The sequence below is a fragment of the Cyprinus carpio genome, chromosome A9, assembly GCF_018340385.1.
Source record: "Cyprinus carpio isolate SPL01 chromosome A9, ASM1834038v1, whole genome shotgun sequence".
Lineage (NCBI taxonomy): Eukaryota > Metazoa > Chordata > Actinopteri > Cypriniformes > Cyprinidae > Cyprinus > Cyprinus carpio.
In genome coordinates, this window is record NC_056580.1 from 1,436,354 (window position 1) to 1,451,950 (window position 15,597).

The window sequence follows — 15,597 nt, forward strand, 5'->3', positions numbered from 1 at the left end:
TAAAAGAAATGGACACAGCGACCCAATTGGAAGTCAATTGAGACAAGTGAAGCCCATTTTTAGCGATTTTTTAGAACTTCCGTTTCTGACGCGCAGAATCAAACTAAGCTTGATGACGTCAGCAACCTGTCTGACAGATGTAAATCTTCTAGTAGCTGTGCGTGCAAACTGCCATCGTTAATCTTGCAGAGACGGCGAGCTTGAGCGGGGAGTTCTCTGGCGTGAGTGAGCAGGTGTAAGTATTCTGATTAATTATTTTGTATAGTATTTTAAAATGTAACGCCAGGGCTTCTATGGGCTTCTCTCTTGACGTCTCCCCGATTGCCTGCGAGCTTCTGAATGCACTCTCAGTGGCTTATGATATGATTGGTTGAATGGTAAGCTCGCATCTGATTGGCTAAAGAGTACGACAGACCCACGTGGGAAGAGAGCTCTGCCAGGAAAGTCTCAAAAACACACACACACAAATCCGAGTGGATTCGTAGTAAATGACGATTTGTACATTCAGACACTCGTACATTTGAAACATTTAAAGGTTTTTGTGCACAGTTGTATATCTACGAATTGTGTTTTGCATTTGTGAAATGTATTGTATGAATATATAATTTTATTTTGCGCATGTGAATTGCTTTTTGTGAATATATCTTTTTTTCACGCACGTGAATTTTTTTTTTTTGTGTGTACGTGAATTAGGTTTCATGCATGTGAAATTGTCTACGCATGTGTGAATCGTGTTTTTTGCGTGAATTATATTTGAGACCAATCTGCTTCCATAGTTAGCTGCCTTAAAAGAAAAATCAAAAGGAGATGAAATCCTTGAAGAGTGCAAGGCCACCAATACTTTGTCAAATGAAATGAGAAGGGCACTTGTTAACATACTGGTGGGGCACATGACAGAGAGGCATGTGTAAGCTACATTTTCACATTTAAGATCATTGATTGTCATATCTGTTTTTTTTTTTTTTTTTTTTTTGTTTTGTTGTTGTTGTTGTTTGTTTGTTTTTTTTTCAGCTAATAATTAAGGCTGGGACATAAATCTATAATCGAAATGTAAGTTTTTTTGTATGAATGTGCTGTCACTTATGTGCTGTCCCATCCCATATATGTACATTTATTTTTGGTAGGAGGATTCCAACCCAGAAGCAGAGAGAACAGTATGCCATTGGAATTGTGACTTTGTTTCCATCATTGAAAGACCCATTTTCCAAGAAGGGATATGTAAGACTTTTTCCATAAAATTATCAAACGTTTTTACTTGAAGGAATTGATTGATAAGTGGAATCTTTATCGCTAAAGTTCACATGACTGTCATATGTGACTGTCATTTCACCTGCTATAGATTTAGATGTATGAATGTAAAATGGTCCTGTTTTCCCCCCAATTTTACAGGAGCACTTTTATGATGCAGCAAGTGGATATCTTGCTTGGCTTTTAAAAACCGTTCAAAGAAACAACTCTCGTCACACTGAAAGAAAGAATAAGACTAGCTCTGAACAAGGAGGTCCAAACATCATGAGATACATTAGCTTACAACATCAGCTTGAGGGAGATGCTCTTGTTGAGGCCATTTCACTTCTTGCTCAAACAAGAGTTGAAGAAACCATTTTTGAAAAGATGAGACAGACATTTCGCTATCGCCAGGAACTTGTTCACAATGCAGATACAGCAACAATTGGATTGGTAAGTAATATTTAAAATTATTGAATCTTGCTCTAAGTGCATATGTAAGTGTCTAATGCTGATAAATATTAGCCAAAGTCATCAACCATATCTTCTAGCCATGGGGAGGAGTCGAGATGTGATTGACAGCTACTACATTTCTCTTTATAACAAGCTTATCCCTTGTCAGACGGCTGGTTCTCTGGGTGCTTTGGATGAGCTCTTCAAAGTACACTACATTTTTAATATATCCTACGACAATGCTCTCATCAACTTCTACACTTTCCTGCAGACCACGGTTTATAACATAGATGTTGGAAAAACAAAAGAGTCACCAAGAGTGAAAGAACTGCGAGCTAAACTGCTGAATAGCACCTGAGCTGAAATCTTGAAAAAATGCTGCTCTGCTTTAGATGTGAAGGGTTGTATGCTGGTGCCCATTCACTGATTTCACATTTGAAGTGTGAACATGGCTTCTATCCCACTTCTAAGTGTAGACTTGTTTGCAGTCAGCAACATTGCTGAAAGCAGTTTTCCACATACTCTGGGTTTTTCAATTAAAGATGGGGAATTGTTCAACCATTAGAAATAGTTCTTGGTGTTAGGTGTGGCAATAGACGAAACAGAAGAACAGGCACCTATGACCAGGTTCCAGTTAAAGAGACTTTTGTGTACATCCCCATTTTGGATAGTCTAAAATTTATATTTCGCAACACAGATATTTGTAAGCATTTTAAATTGGGGTTTGACATCAGTCCTGATGTATACAAAGACTTTAGTGATGGAAGTTACTGCAGAGGCCACCCATTGTTTTCAAAACACAGTTCCTTACAGATCCAACTGTATTACGATAATTTCGAGACGTGCTATCCCCTGGGGTCAAAACATGGGATTCACAAGATTGGCTGTCTATATTTTATTCTGAGAAATCTTCCACCGAAGTTCAACTCTGCTGTACTGAACATCCACTTAGTTTCTCTCTTTCACTCTCAAGATGTTAAAAAAATATGGATTTGATGCCATTTTAGCTCCTTTGATAAATGATGTTAAAATTCTTGAGAATGAGGGGATTTATTTGCCCATTTCTTCTGAAAAGGTTTATGGTTCAATTTGTCAGGTTGTGGGAGATAACTTGGCAATGCATGCTCTTCTTGGTTTTACTGAGTCTTTTAACAGTAATTACTTTTGTTGCTTGTGTCTAACTGAAAAATCTGATGCCCAGAATGTTTATAGTGAAGATGACCCAAGGGTAGTGGTCCATGATAAAGCCAGCTTTGAGATGCACTGCAGGGACATTCAGTCAGATACACAGTTGAACTCTGTATATGGGGTTAAAAAAAAAACTCTTCGTTGAACACTTTACAGTATTTTCACGTTTTTTCCAATTATTCCTTTGATATAATGCATGACATACTAGAGGGTGTTGCTCAGTATGAGTTGAAACTTTTATTTGGATACATGACTGAAAATTTCATATCAAAAAATGATCTTTTTTTAGGATTTATTCTTTTGACTTTGGTTACACAGAGCGCAGAAACCGCCCAACAAATGTCAACTTGGAACATGGTGGAAATTCCATTGGATTGAATTCTATACAGACACTCTGTTTGGTGCGAAACACACCCTTACTTTTTGGTGACCTTGTGCCTCCAGGAAATCCAAACTGGAACTTGTTGCTCATCTTGCTGCACATTATTAATATTGTCTTTTTCGCCTGTTGTTACTTATGGCATGACTGTTTTTTTGAAACACTTGATCAGCGAGCATCATCAACTTTTCAAATTGGTGTACCCTCAGAAAAAGTTAATACCAAAGCACCATTTTATGGTTCATTATCCTTCGTGCATAAGGAAAATAGGACCTCTTTTGCACTCTTGGAGCATGAGATTTGAAGCCAAAAACAAACTTTTCAAAAACATGCTAAAAAGTTTTAAGAACATCACAAAGTCGCTTGCGAAAAAACATCAATTGGCAATAGGAAACCACTGGGAAACGCTCAGTTTACAGCAGAAAGAATTTGGACCAATGAACTATTTCTCTCTAGGTGACTATGAAAATGGTGAAGACTTGGCCAATGCTTTGCAAATCACAGTAAAGACAGACATTTACTCTACCAGCTGGACTAAACTTGATGGCACTGAATATAGACCTGGTCTTGCCATATGCACAGAGATAAAACATGAGCTGCCAGTATTCTGTAAAATTACCAACATTCTTGTGTTGGGTGAAAATCTTTATTTTGTGGTCGAAAAACTTGTTACAGAGCTCTTCAGTGAGCATTGTTATGCATTCAGAGTTGTTGATGGAAATGAGTTTGATGCTGTTGTGAAAGCTGATGATCTTAAGCATTATAAACCCTATAACATTCAAAATGCATATGGACCAAATGAGGATACATATGTTGTGCCTTTCCATTGTTTTGTTTAGGCAGTGTTTTTCTGTACATGAGTTAAAAAAAAAATGTAACAAAGCTTTCCCCACATCAAAATGCATTGCATTCAGTGTTTCATTAAAAATGAAATGTGAAAGTATGTTGTTGTTTTGTATTGGTTTATTTATACAATTATTTAACTCTGGACCTAAAATAATTAAGTCTTTAATTGTTTTATAATGTAAGATTAGAACAGAGCGTATTGTGTGTGTGTGTGCGTGTGCATGTGTGTGTGTGTGTGTGTGTGTGTGTGTGTGTGTGTGTGTGTGTGTGTGTGTGTGTGTGTGTGTGTGTGTGTGTGAAGTTTGTGAATAATTAATGATAGGTAAGAATGAAATGTTTAACTCTTCAGTCAGTGTTACTTTATTAACAATTTTGAAAGTGTTTATTTAACTCGGGCCAGTGTGGATTATATATACACCAGTAAAGTGTTAAAATTAACTCTCATAGAGTTGAATTAACTCTGGCAATTTTGCTGTGTAGACAACAAATCAGGACATCCACAACCTTTTGAAAAGTTATTTGAAATATAGTCTGTATATGGGTTTCATTTTTTGTATCAACATGTGAACTTGCATTGTCATCACATTAACAAAAAAAAAAAAAAAAATAATAAATAAATCAAGTTAATAGAAATTTTTAAGAGACCATATGACACAGTCACACTGCTCTTTTTTTTTTTTGCCTCCTGCGTGCTGGTTACTGACTACACAACACTGAATTATTTTGGTAGGCAAGAGCATTTCAAACATTAATATGTGTATATATATATATATATATATATATATATATATATATATATATATATATATATATATATATATATATATATATCTATATAAAAAACTTCTTATTACAATTAAAAAAATTCTAAATAGCTATTTTAAACACATAAATATAAAATGTTAAACAAGCTGATATAAAATAAAATTTAAGATAAAATATTACTGCAGAAAAAGTGAATATTGAAAATGTACATCATGAAAAAAGTGTTTCTAAGCATGATAATTCAATACAATTTCATTTAAAATAAATATAGATTCATAGATAAACAAAAAGTTAGATTAATAATTTTAAATGTGTGATATATTTGGCTGTCCACTCAGTAAACAGAATATGATGTTAATTGAATAATTGTTGTATCCTTTTAAACAGTGGTGGGCAATTTGCCTGCTGGCAATTATATCTGGCCCGCAGCCAGATTATTTTGATAGTGGCTGGTTCCGAGATAGATCTGTCATGACAGCAACTGTTACTCACAATCACTTCATCTTTAGTGATTTCAAAATAAAAGTGTGCAAACTTTTTTGCAGCAATGTTTTATTTTGAGATGAATTGAGAGCTTGAAAAGCTTTTAATTCGTGGAGTGGTCTATTATTATAATCTTTGCAAACAGCGACAACTTCGTTGCAGATAAAACACACCGGCATTGCATTCATAAAACTAGGTAGGAAGATCGCATAGTTGTGTTTCTTTTCTACTTTGTATGCCCTATTTTCGCTGTCAACATCCTCTTTAAACTCTTTGATAGTGCCATTTCTTTCACCAGGTAGCTTAAATGTTGACATCACTCTGCACACAAGTAATAGTGTACCTCCAGCAGGCAAACAATAATAATAATAAAAAAAAAATATATAATAATTCCAGTTCGGTACATAAGGATGCCAAGAAATACTTCTAAGTGTAAAAGTGGGCTACGTCAAATAATTATTACAATAAGTTAGGCTCCATTGTGTAACAAGCAAATTAAAATGATACACATTTATTATTCACAATATGGAAATAGGAAATAAAACACAGTTTGTTAAGAGCATGACTCAAAGATTAATGGGCTTATTCAAGTCCTCTTATATTTTTTGAGTTATTCTTTATCATCGTATCTTCCACATACAGGTGCATCTCAATAAATTAGAATGTCCTGGAAAAGTTAATTTATTTCAGCAATTCAACTCAAATTGTGAAACTTGTGTATCAAATAAATCCAATGCACACAGACTGAAGTAGTTTAAGTCTTCAGTTATTTTAATTGTGATGATTTTGGCTCACATTTAACAAAAACCCACCAATTCACTATCTCAACAAATTAGAATACTTCATAAGACCAAAAAAAAAAAAAAAAAAAAAACTTTTTAGTGAATTGTTGGCCTTCTGCAAAGTATGTTCATTTACTGTACATGTACTCAGTACTTGGTAGGGGCTCCTTTTGCTTTAATTACTGCCTCAATTCTGCATTTTTTTGGTCTCTTGTTTCTCATTTTCCTCTTGACAATACCTCATAGATTCTCTCTGGGGTTCAGGTCTGGTGAGTTTGCTGGCCAGTCAAGCACATCAACATCATAGTCATTAAACCAACTTTTGGTGCTTTTGGCAGTGTGGGCAGGGGCCAAATCCTGCTGGAAAATGAAATCAGCATCTTCAAAAAGCTGGTCAGCAGAAGGAAGCATGAAGTGCTTCAAAAATTCTTGGTAAACGGGTGCAGTGACTTTGGTTTTCAAAAAACACAATGAACCAACACCAGCAGATGACATTGTACCCCAAATCATCACAGACTGTGGAAACTTAACACTGGACTTCAAGCAATTTGGGCTATGAGCTTTTCCACCCTTCCTCCAGACTCTAGGACCTTGGTTTCCAAATGAAATACAGAACTTGCTTTCATCTGAAAAGAGGACTTTGGACCACTGGGCAACAGTCCAGTTCTTCTTCTAAGCCCAGGTAAGACATCTCTGACGTTGTCTGTGGTTCAGGAGTGGTTTAACAAGAGGAATACGACAACTGTAGCCAAATTCCTTGACACGTCTGTGTGTGGTGGCTCTTGATGCCTTGACCCCAGCCTCAGTCCATTCCTTGTGAAGTTCACTCAAATTCTTGAATCGATTTTGCTTGATTTTCCACACTTTTTCCTTCCACTCAACTTTCTGTTAACATGCTTGGATACAGCACTCTGTGAACAGCCAGCTTCTTTGGCAATGAATGTTTGTGGCTTACCCACCTTGTGAAGGGTCTCAATGATTGCCTTCTGGACAACTGTCAGATCAGCAGTCTTCCGCATGATTGTGTAGCCTAGTGAACCAAACTGAGAGACCATTTTGAAGGCTCAGGAAACATTTGCAGGTGTTTTGAGTTGATTAGCTGATTGGCATGTCACCATATTCTAATTTGTTGAGATAGTGAATTGGTGGGTTTTTGTTAAATGTGAGCCAAAATCATCACAATTAAAAGAATCAATTTATTTAATACATGAGTTCCACAATTTGAGTTGAATTACTGAAACAAATGAACTTTTCCAGGACATTCTAATTTATTGAGCTGCACCTGTATTGTGTGTTTTAGCAAGGCAGTGTTGCACATTTGTTAATGAAGAAATTTGCCAGGTTATGTGTCACTACTCTGCTTTAATAATTTATCCAGTGTAAAACCCAGATACCACCACACAAATGTGGCTTTTTTGTTAATGTCACGAATCCTGTCCATGCACTTCTATTCGCTCACCACCAGAGATCACCCACTCATATGGACTCTTGCACCACTCTAAATGTTGCACTTCACTCCGGACTACATTTCCCATCATCCATTGCACTGATTACACCAACAGCTGTAACCAGTCTAACACACTCTACATAAGCCATGGACTTCCTCTGTCTCGCTGCTGAGTATTGTTTAGCGCCTTTCACTGTTATAACTGATAGCTACTCTACAGAGCCTCTTCCCTTGCCCTGTTCTAGTCCTAGTCTTGGTTTTGTTTTGCCTTGCCTGATTTCCGGTTTTGATTCTCATCTGTGTGTTTTGGATTACCCCTTTTGCCTAGCCCTCTGGATATTGTTCGCTGATCTCAGACCCACGCTTGCGGATTACTCTTCATCTTGTCTATTTTATTGCTGTTTGCTGTGTATCGACCCATGCCTGTTTCTGACCATGTTAATGAATAAAGCACTGCAGATGGATCCACACGCTTCCTCTGTTTACTCTGTAACAGTTAATGACTAGCCTACTACAAGATTTAACACAGAGTAACAGCTCACTGCCAGTTACAAATGACACTGTAACAGTCTGTCACAGGCCATTCTAGTTTAATTTTTCATCAATAATTTTTTTTAATTTATCTTTTGACTATGTTCTACTATGTTCAATTTTTTTATTGGTCTGATGCCAAACTTACTTGCTGACCCCTGCTTTAGAAGATAGTGTGTAAATGTGAAAAAAAAAAATACTGTACTGCCATCATTCATTTGCTAATGGTCGATGAAATGAAAAACCCATGAGTGAAAACCACACAAGCATAAATGAAGTGTTGGTGGCCAAACATATGCCGGAAAAAGAATGCAGATTAAAAATGCTGGATTTCCCATTCAAATTCAGAGTTTAGACAATAAAAGCCCCTCGTTCTCTCTGTGCTGAGCGCAGCTGCTGTAAGAGCGTGCTAATGCAAAGGGTCCGTCTCCACAAGCCCGGGACATGAAAGAAACCTTCACAATGAGATCACTTCAAAAGAGCTTGTAAACAAAGACAGGCACATTTCAATCCACCACGAACAGATAAGCTTAAATAAAACCGCCTTCTCTGATCTGATGCTTAATAATAGCTGGAATAGGTGTCCATGCTGGCTACCAGAAAATGTTAATTTCACCATAAAATATGCATGTAATAAAAACACATTTCAAATGAAATTTAATTTGACACAAAGGTGCTCTGATGGTCCTTGAAATAGTGGCATACATCTAGCTCCTGTGATGTCTGTTATAGCATTTTTGTGTCTTTGAGTTGCTGTCCCCTCCCATTTCTCTCAAAAGGTCAGCAATAATTGCTCTTAAATGCATGGAAACCTGCTTTGAATGTGGACTCACAGCACAGCCTGAGCTACATAAAACAGTTTCCCATCAAAAGGCCTCACATTCAATAAATATTATAACCACAAAGCTATTTCACAATTTAAGATTAAATTAATCTGTGTGTGGTTTATTCTCAGGAAGACATTTGTGTTCTACGCATCTTCTGATGACTTACTACTGATAGCAATTTTTATTTTTAATGAAAATTATTCACCATTATATTACAATACATGTTATTACACATAATTTTAAAAAAGAACATGCAACTCTGTCAAATGTTATTTTTGTAATGTATACATTTTTTAAATAATATTTATATTATTAATTCTGCGTAAATCTAGTTTTGTTTTACTGAAATGTATTAATGTATAATATTCACTGTAAATACACAAACCATTTTAAATGTAACAGTACTGGTGAAAAGAGAAACATCACAAGAGCAATGTCACAAGTTACTTTCTTTCTGTTCTAATGTGTGATTTATTACAAAGCACACTGAATCTAGGTAATGAATCCAGAAATGATGAGGATATCTATCCAAATTCCAAGTATATAAATTCAGTGACAAGGTTCAAATAATGTAATATGCTGTTGTTTTTTTGGTTTATAATTTGGTTTATGAGTATAATTCATTTTATTTTAGAACATTTATTTACTTAATGTTCAATCCTTTACCATTACATATCCAAAGCTCAAAAACAAAAGAGAGACAGTAACAGTCAAACTAAAGCCAGAATAATGTGCAAGATAATCAGGCTTTCAGAAACATCTGATAGTTCCCTCAAAAATTATATGAATGTGGGGAAAATGACACTATACACTACAACAGATCTAATAACTATCAGTTGCCTACCTATACCCTCATCACCTCTACAGGCTGATTTTGGATTGGGCTACTGGCGTTTTCAAAACTGACCTGCCATCAACAGGAAGTTGTGGTAGTTACAGAAAGTAATCAGTTGGGCTGTAGTAGAACTTCTTAAAAACCTCCTGCCGGGTGAAATTTCGAAGGATCCAGGCCTGAAGGGGGCTATCGTCACAGTACTCCACCGTCTGGCCATATGTCCCATCCTCCAGCCGACTGATGGTCAGACACGACTGGGTGATGATGTGCAGAAAGGTGTGTTTCTGGTGGTTCCCATGAAAACATGATGACAATAAACCAGGTATGGGTATTGATGATAATGAAGTCAAAATGTGGCCCAGTCTTTTACATTTTAACTCATAGTTTTAATAGAAGTACACTTTAAAGAAGTGCACTTGCTTTATTATGTTAGTCAGCAATAACATAATAAAGCATTGCTGTTAATTATAATTTTAACTTTAGTGTGTTATTCAGTATTACATTTAAATATATTTTAAATGTACTAAATTGCAACTTCATGACAAATGTGAAATTTTAAATATATTAAATGCATGACATACAATATAAAGTATTCAAGTATATTTTAGTTCACCATAAAAGCTTGTCAGTACATTTGGCAGTACACTTAAACCATATTTCAAAGACAACAGAAGTAATCTATATAAAATCAGGCATTAATAAGATGTACTTAAGTTCTACTTAGCAGAGTACTTTTTTATTTAATTGCAGTTAAGTGTTCAAAAGGCGAAACAAAAAGAGACTGAGACCACAAATGAAAATTCTTCCATTTTGGCAACACTTTATAACAAGTTTCCATTTGTTAACATTAGTTGACTACAATTAAAAACATTAGCAAACTAACAATGAAAAATAGTATACTTATACTGTAAAGCATTTATTTATCTAGTTAATGTTGATTCCAAAGTTTATTAATACATTATTAAATGTTATCAAATGTTATTAAAATCCTATCTGTTAATATTATTGAATAGACCTGAGCTAACATGTTAACAATGAACAATTTTATTAACTAATGTTAAGGATTAATAAATACTGTAAGAAAATGTATTGTTAGTTAATGCATTAAATATAGTATATGCTATATAATAAATGGAACTTTACTGTAAAGTGTTACCTCTATTTTAATACATTAAAATCATTAAAAAAAATAATTAAACATTTGAATGAAACCAGACTTCTGTTTTAATGACAACACTACTTGAGCTGACATTGACAAAGCCTGATGATCCACATTTACTTATTTATTTATTAAATTTGGCTTTTTAATCCCAGACACTGGGATCCCACTGTACAGTATATATACACACTAAGGTTCTAAACAAGGGCAACAACTAATGGGGGTTACGGGAAAAGGTCAGATGTTGAATTGTAAATGTAGGGCTGGAATGTCAGAAAATAAGCATGGGTGTGTAGTTTGTGTTCATCTCGTAATGACAGACATAAACTGTAATGGGGTTGACTTAGGTGGAGTAGCGCTGCATTAATGTCTCCTTACCTTCTAAAATAGCTATTTAATTGGAAACAGTCCCAGAAACGGAGCAAATGACTCAATCTCGGTAAACCCAAATCATCAATTTTCACATGCAGTGTAAGAGCTATTTTTAAAACAAATGCCTGTCTATCTGGTTGCCGGGTATGGATTAATGGGAAAAAGAATCACAATTTAATGGTGGGAGATTCTAGGATGCGAAATGATGTCAGTATCATCTTTCTTTATATTTTGATCATTAAGTCCTGCAGAGGTGAAAACCAAACACTGGATACATGTTTGTGTCCAACACCAAAACCAAAGCTCTATTTTTAGATGGCTTCTGATTTCTTAAGCCCCTTCAGTGTTTCAACACTCAAGTCCATTATGGCTCAAGTATGATGTCCTCTTTTAAATCAAATGACTCATTTATTTAGAAATATAAGCATCAGAATCGACCCGGCTGACAAAGAAGTATAATCAGTTATAATAACAGAAATATCGATAGCACCAAAGATCTCTAAAGCGTCTTCTTTATTCAACTGTGGTGTATGTCATATGTGTTTCTTGATATCTTGAGAATGCTGTAATGAATATCAGATATTAATTATGTTATAGTCATGGATAATCAATGTGTGGAGAGGCTTGTGTAAATGTTATAGGGCTGTATAGTAAACAAATATATCCACGTACAGGCCTACAAATATGGCTGTATATGAATTTACGCAACTGTGTTTCTAAGCCACTCACAACGTGACTCAATTACAGTGGGAGTCTAGTTCACAAACACCACTACCAGAATATTCAAACAACACACAGCTAACACACGTCAGACGATCTTACCTTAAAGTCATACTCCCATTTGCCAACATATTAGATACGTACAGAAAGAACAGTTCATCAGTTTCCAAGGCCAGTAAGTGCACAGCATCTCAGATGCACAGTTCTGCACCAGGACGATCAATATCCAAGAAATATGAGATTTTCCAAAAATAAAGCACACAAAGTGGCTAATAATGTGATATGCAGCACCATCTGGTGGTTAAGAGCAGAGGCTTTCAACTAGCTGCAGGTCTAATGTGTATTTTAAGGACCAATTCCCACTACTAACTAGCATGCATGTAATTAGCATATTGGCTGTTTATTAGTACTTTTAAAGCACATATTAATGCCTTATTCTACATGACTATATTTTAGATCCCTTAATCCTACTCCACACCTAAACTTTACAATAAGCAGCAAATTAGGAGTTTATTGAGGCAAAAGTCATAGTTAATACTTAGTTAACAGTGATGCCATAGTTATGTTTATTTTGTTTCTTTATCATGGACTATTAGTTCATATCCATCAATTCCTGTCTTCCTTTGTTTAGCTTTTCCTGCCACACTTGACTTCCCTTGGTTACAGATTAGATTAAGGATTTCAGCTGAGCTGTGTATCCTTAACTCGCCTTAGTACTTACAGTATGTTCCTTTGGTTCCTGTGTTCATTGTCAGTTGTTGTTTGTGTTACGAGTTTGGACTTTTGCTCATTAAAAATACCTTTGTTTCTGAACCTTCGATGACTCCTCATCTTTGGTACTTGCTAATACATGACAAGTGAGAATTGTACCTTAAAATAAAATGTGACCAAAGATTCATATAAATATTTAATATACTAATAATAATAACTGTAATTGACGATTATGCGTCACATGACCAATCAAGACATTGCAAGTTTGAATATGCAGAAATAGATTTAAGAACAGCAGCAGGAACTTCAATTGTTTGAAATAACATGAATAAATTTCTTCACTCTGTTTATTTATTTATTTCTTTTAAGGGAGGCTATGTGTAATTTGAGGTTTATATTACATTGACTTAGAGTTAGTGTGTGCAAGACTGATGTGGTTGGTGTGTGTGATATATTCTGTGTGATATATTGAGGTACCTCTGCATCGTACTCAAACATCTGGTTTCCTTTCATGTGGTGGCACTTCAGCATAACAACAGGTCCGTTAAGCCGTGATGCATCCAGGCACAGATCATCAGTTCGGATCTCTTTGTCAGCTGTATATGAGAACACCTGCAAACGGATTAATCAGCTGGGAGTTAATTCTGTTAATTATTATGAACTCCCTTACTTTATTTACATTTACATTTGATTATGTACATATATAATCAACATGTCAGCACTTGTGTGTGCACTTGCCAATCTTACAATTTAGCATCAAAGAGTAAAGGATTAGTTTAACCATAAATGTGGCTATCAAGCTTAAAACAAAGATGCAAAAGCACCTTAAATGTATCATAACTTAAGCTGTCATTCACTAAGTAATCCTGACATCTTCCCTAGCTGTCCTTACAATGTTCATGATTCACAAACAATTTTATTTATTTTTTTTCTATCTTTTCACAAATCGATTAATCTAGCTCACAGATGCATTCGGAATGATTCGATCACCATTCACACGGATCCAGATCTCGAGTTCTCAGTTTGCCGCTGACTCAAAGATCTGCTTTCAGCATTTCAGAGGTAAAGATTAGGACCAGTTAATGACTTAAAAATCTGTTCATCTCACAAAATTTGTGTATTACTTTAGAAGATTTAATAATACTTGGATGATAGTTTCCTGGTGCTTTTGCATTCTTTTACAGCCTCAGTCCCAGTGCATTGTCCATATTGTGCATTGCATATCATTATGTTTTCAACAGAAAAAAAGAAAACCATACTGTAGAGGTTTAGATGGCTATAATTAATGTTGGATGCAGAATTTCCATTTTTGGTGGATCTATTCTGCTTATACTAATTTATAATACATTTAAATATATCTGTACGGTAATCCTTTATTTGACAACTTTCTTACCTGGTTGCCGCCCATTCCATGACAGTTGAAGAAGCCAACCTTTTCATTCTCTTTACGGCCCATGTTATCCACACACTGATTTGTCTCAACATTTCTGATCTAATAACACAAGAGGATAAAGTCTTAAGATTTCATAGAATGCAGTGTTCTTTCAGTTAAGCACTGTATGTTTTTTTTGTTTGTTTTTGTTTTTTACAGTTGAACGTTGTCCTTGGGTTTTATGAGAAAGTATAACTGGTGAATTGCAGACTGCATTGAGGGGAACAGTAGTACTGCTCAACAGAACAAGAACACATTGGCTGGGCAGGAAGTGAAATTGTTTTGTATTGCAGAGGTCTTGGCATAACCCCACACATAAAACTGGTATGAAAAGGTATGAAAAGGTACGAATGAGGATTTTTCCTCATTTTTATGTGTATATGTTAATCTGATGTGGATCTACTCTGATTAGGTGATTGTTGCTTTTGGATAGTTAAGTCTAATTAATTAGTGTGACGTCTTGAGTGAAGCATGTTAAGTGTTGCAAATTTGTGAATGAGTAATCCAATATGGAGATGTGTTTTTAAATGTCTGATGTGTGTTGAATACCCTGAAGAATGCTCTTAGGCCGAAATGCGTTGGTATTGTTTAAGTATTAAAGTTCCCTTCATCACAAGCGTTGCTGGATCATTTTTATATATTCTTGTAAACAGTTTGTTTCCATGCATCTTGTGAATTGTTAAAGTTGCACCAGATCCCACCTCATTAATATTAACTAAAAAAAAGAAAACAATTAAATTCTCTTACCTCCCCAAGTGAGAAATATCTGCGTGGAATCTGTGAGTCGGGGTAGATGTTCTCCAGGTACCATGAGAAGGGTTTACACTTCAGAGATTCCCTTAAAGCCTTCCGAGCAGAAACATTGCCATAATCCACCCGAACCACACCTGGAGAAACATACAGAATCAACATCCAAAACATTCAACATATGCTGCCCTTTCATATCAGTCAAATGTGAAATCATGAACCTCTTTTGTAAGCTGCTTGGGATAAAAGCGCCTGCTAAATGAATAGATGTAAATAACCATGACCCAGGAAAAAAATTATGAGATAGAAGAGAACATTTATAGTGATAATGACTTCATATTCAACATATTTAACCTTCATCGTTCCCTCAAATCCCTCAAGTCCAGAAAACTTATATTGATCCATTTGTATATATTATTATTATTATTATTATTATTATTATTATTGTGATTTTAAAGAAATCTGTCTACATTATACATCTTTTTCTATTAAAAACCTACAGATACACTTTAAACTGGGTCACTGGGTGTCTCTGATGCCATCTGGTGGGGAAAAAAATTGCATTTTATATTTACTGCCACTAGAAGGGCTTATAGGATCCAATGGAGATTCTTAACAAGTGAAATGTAAAATTAGCCCAACTTGAAGATTCAGTTTGCTTGTTTATGCATTCAAATATAAATTTAGACATTA

General features: G+C 35.3%; 1 protein-coding gene and 1 long non-coding RNA gene across 7 annotated transcripts in view; one reads left to right on the forward strand and one right to left on the reverse strand.

Annotated features, from left to right (window-relative positions):
* The window catches only part of galnt13 (UDP-N-acetyl-alpha-D-galactosamine:polypeptide N-acetylgalactosaminyltransferase 13), a 70,344-nt gene that overhangs the window by 12,402 nt on the left and 42,345 nt on the right, over positions 1-15,597 (reverse strand). For 3 of the 6 annotated variants that reach the window (XM_042763112.1, XM_042763111.1, XM_042763115.1), the window contains 4 exons: positions 14,905-15,044; positions 14,119-14,217; positions 13,203-13,337; positions 9,836-10,047 (listed from right to left, as the gene is read on the reverse strand). In XM_042763112.1, coding sequence (XP_042619046.1) covers positions 9,862-10,047; positions 13,203-13,337; positions 14,119-14,217; positions 14,905-15,044 — 560 coding nt within the window. In that variant the 3' untranslated portion in view covers positions 9,836-9,861. Of the gene's footprint in view, positions 1-9,835; positions 10,048-12,116; positions 12,149-13,202; positions 13,338-14,118; positions 14,218-14,904; positions 15,045-15,597 lie in introns of all 6 variants that reach the window. The other 3 variants (XM_042763114.1, XM_042763113.1, XM_042763116.1) reach the window with 2 other exon arrangements.
* Positions 999-1,994, forward strand: LOC122146058. Its single transcript, XR_006160733.1, has 3 exons — positions 999-1,218; positions 1,390-1,680; positions 1,779-1,994. It is a non-coding gene; the product is annotated as an uncharacterized LOC122146058 (long non-coding RNA).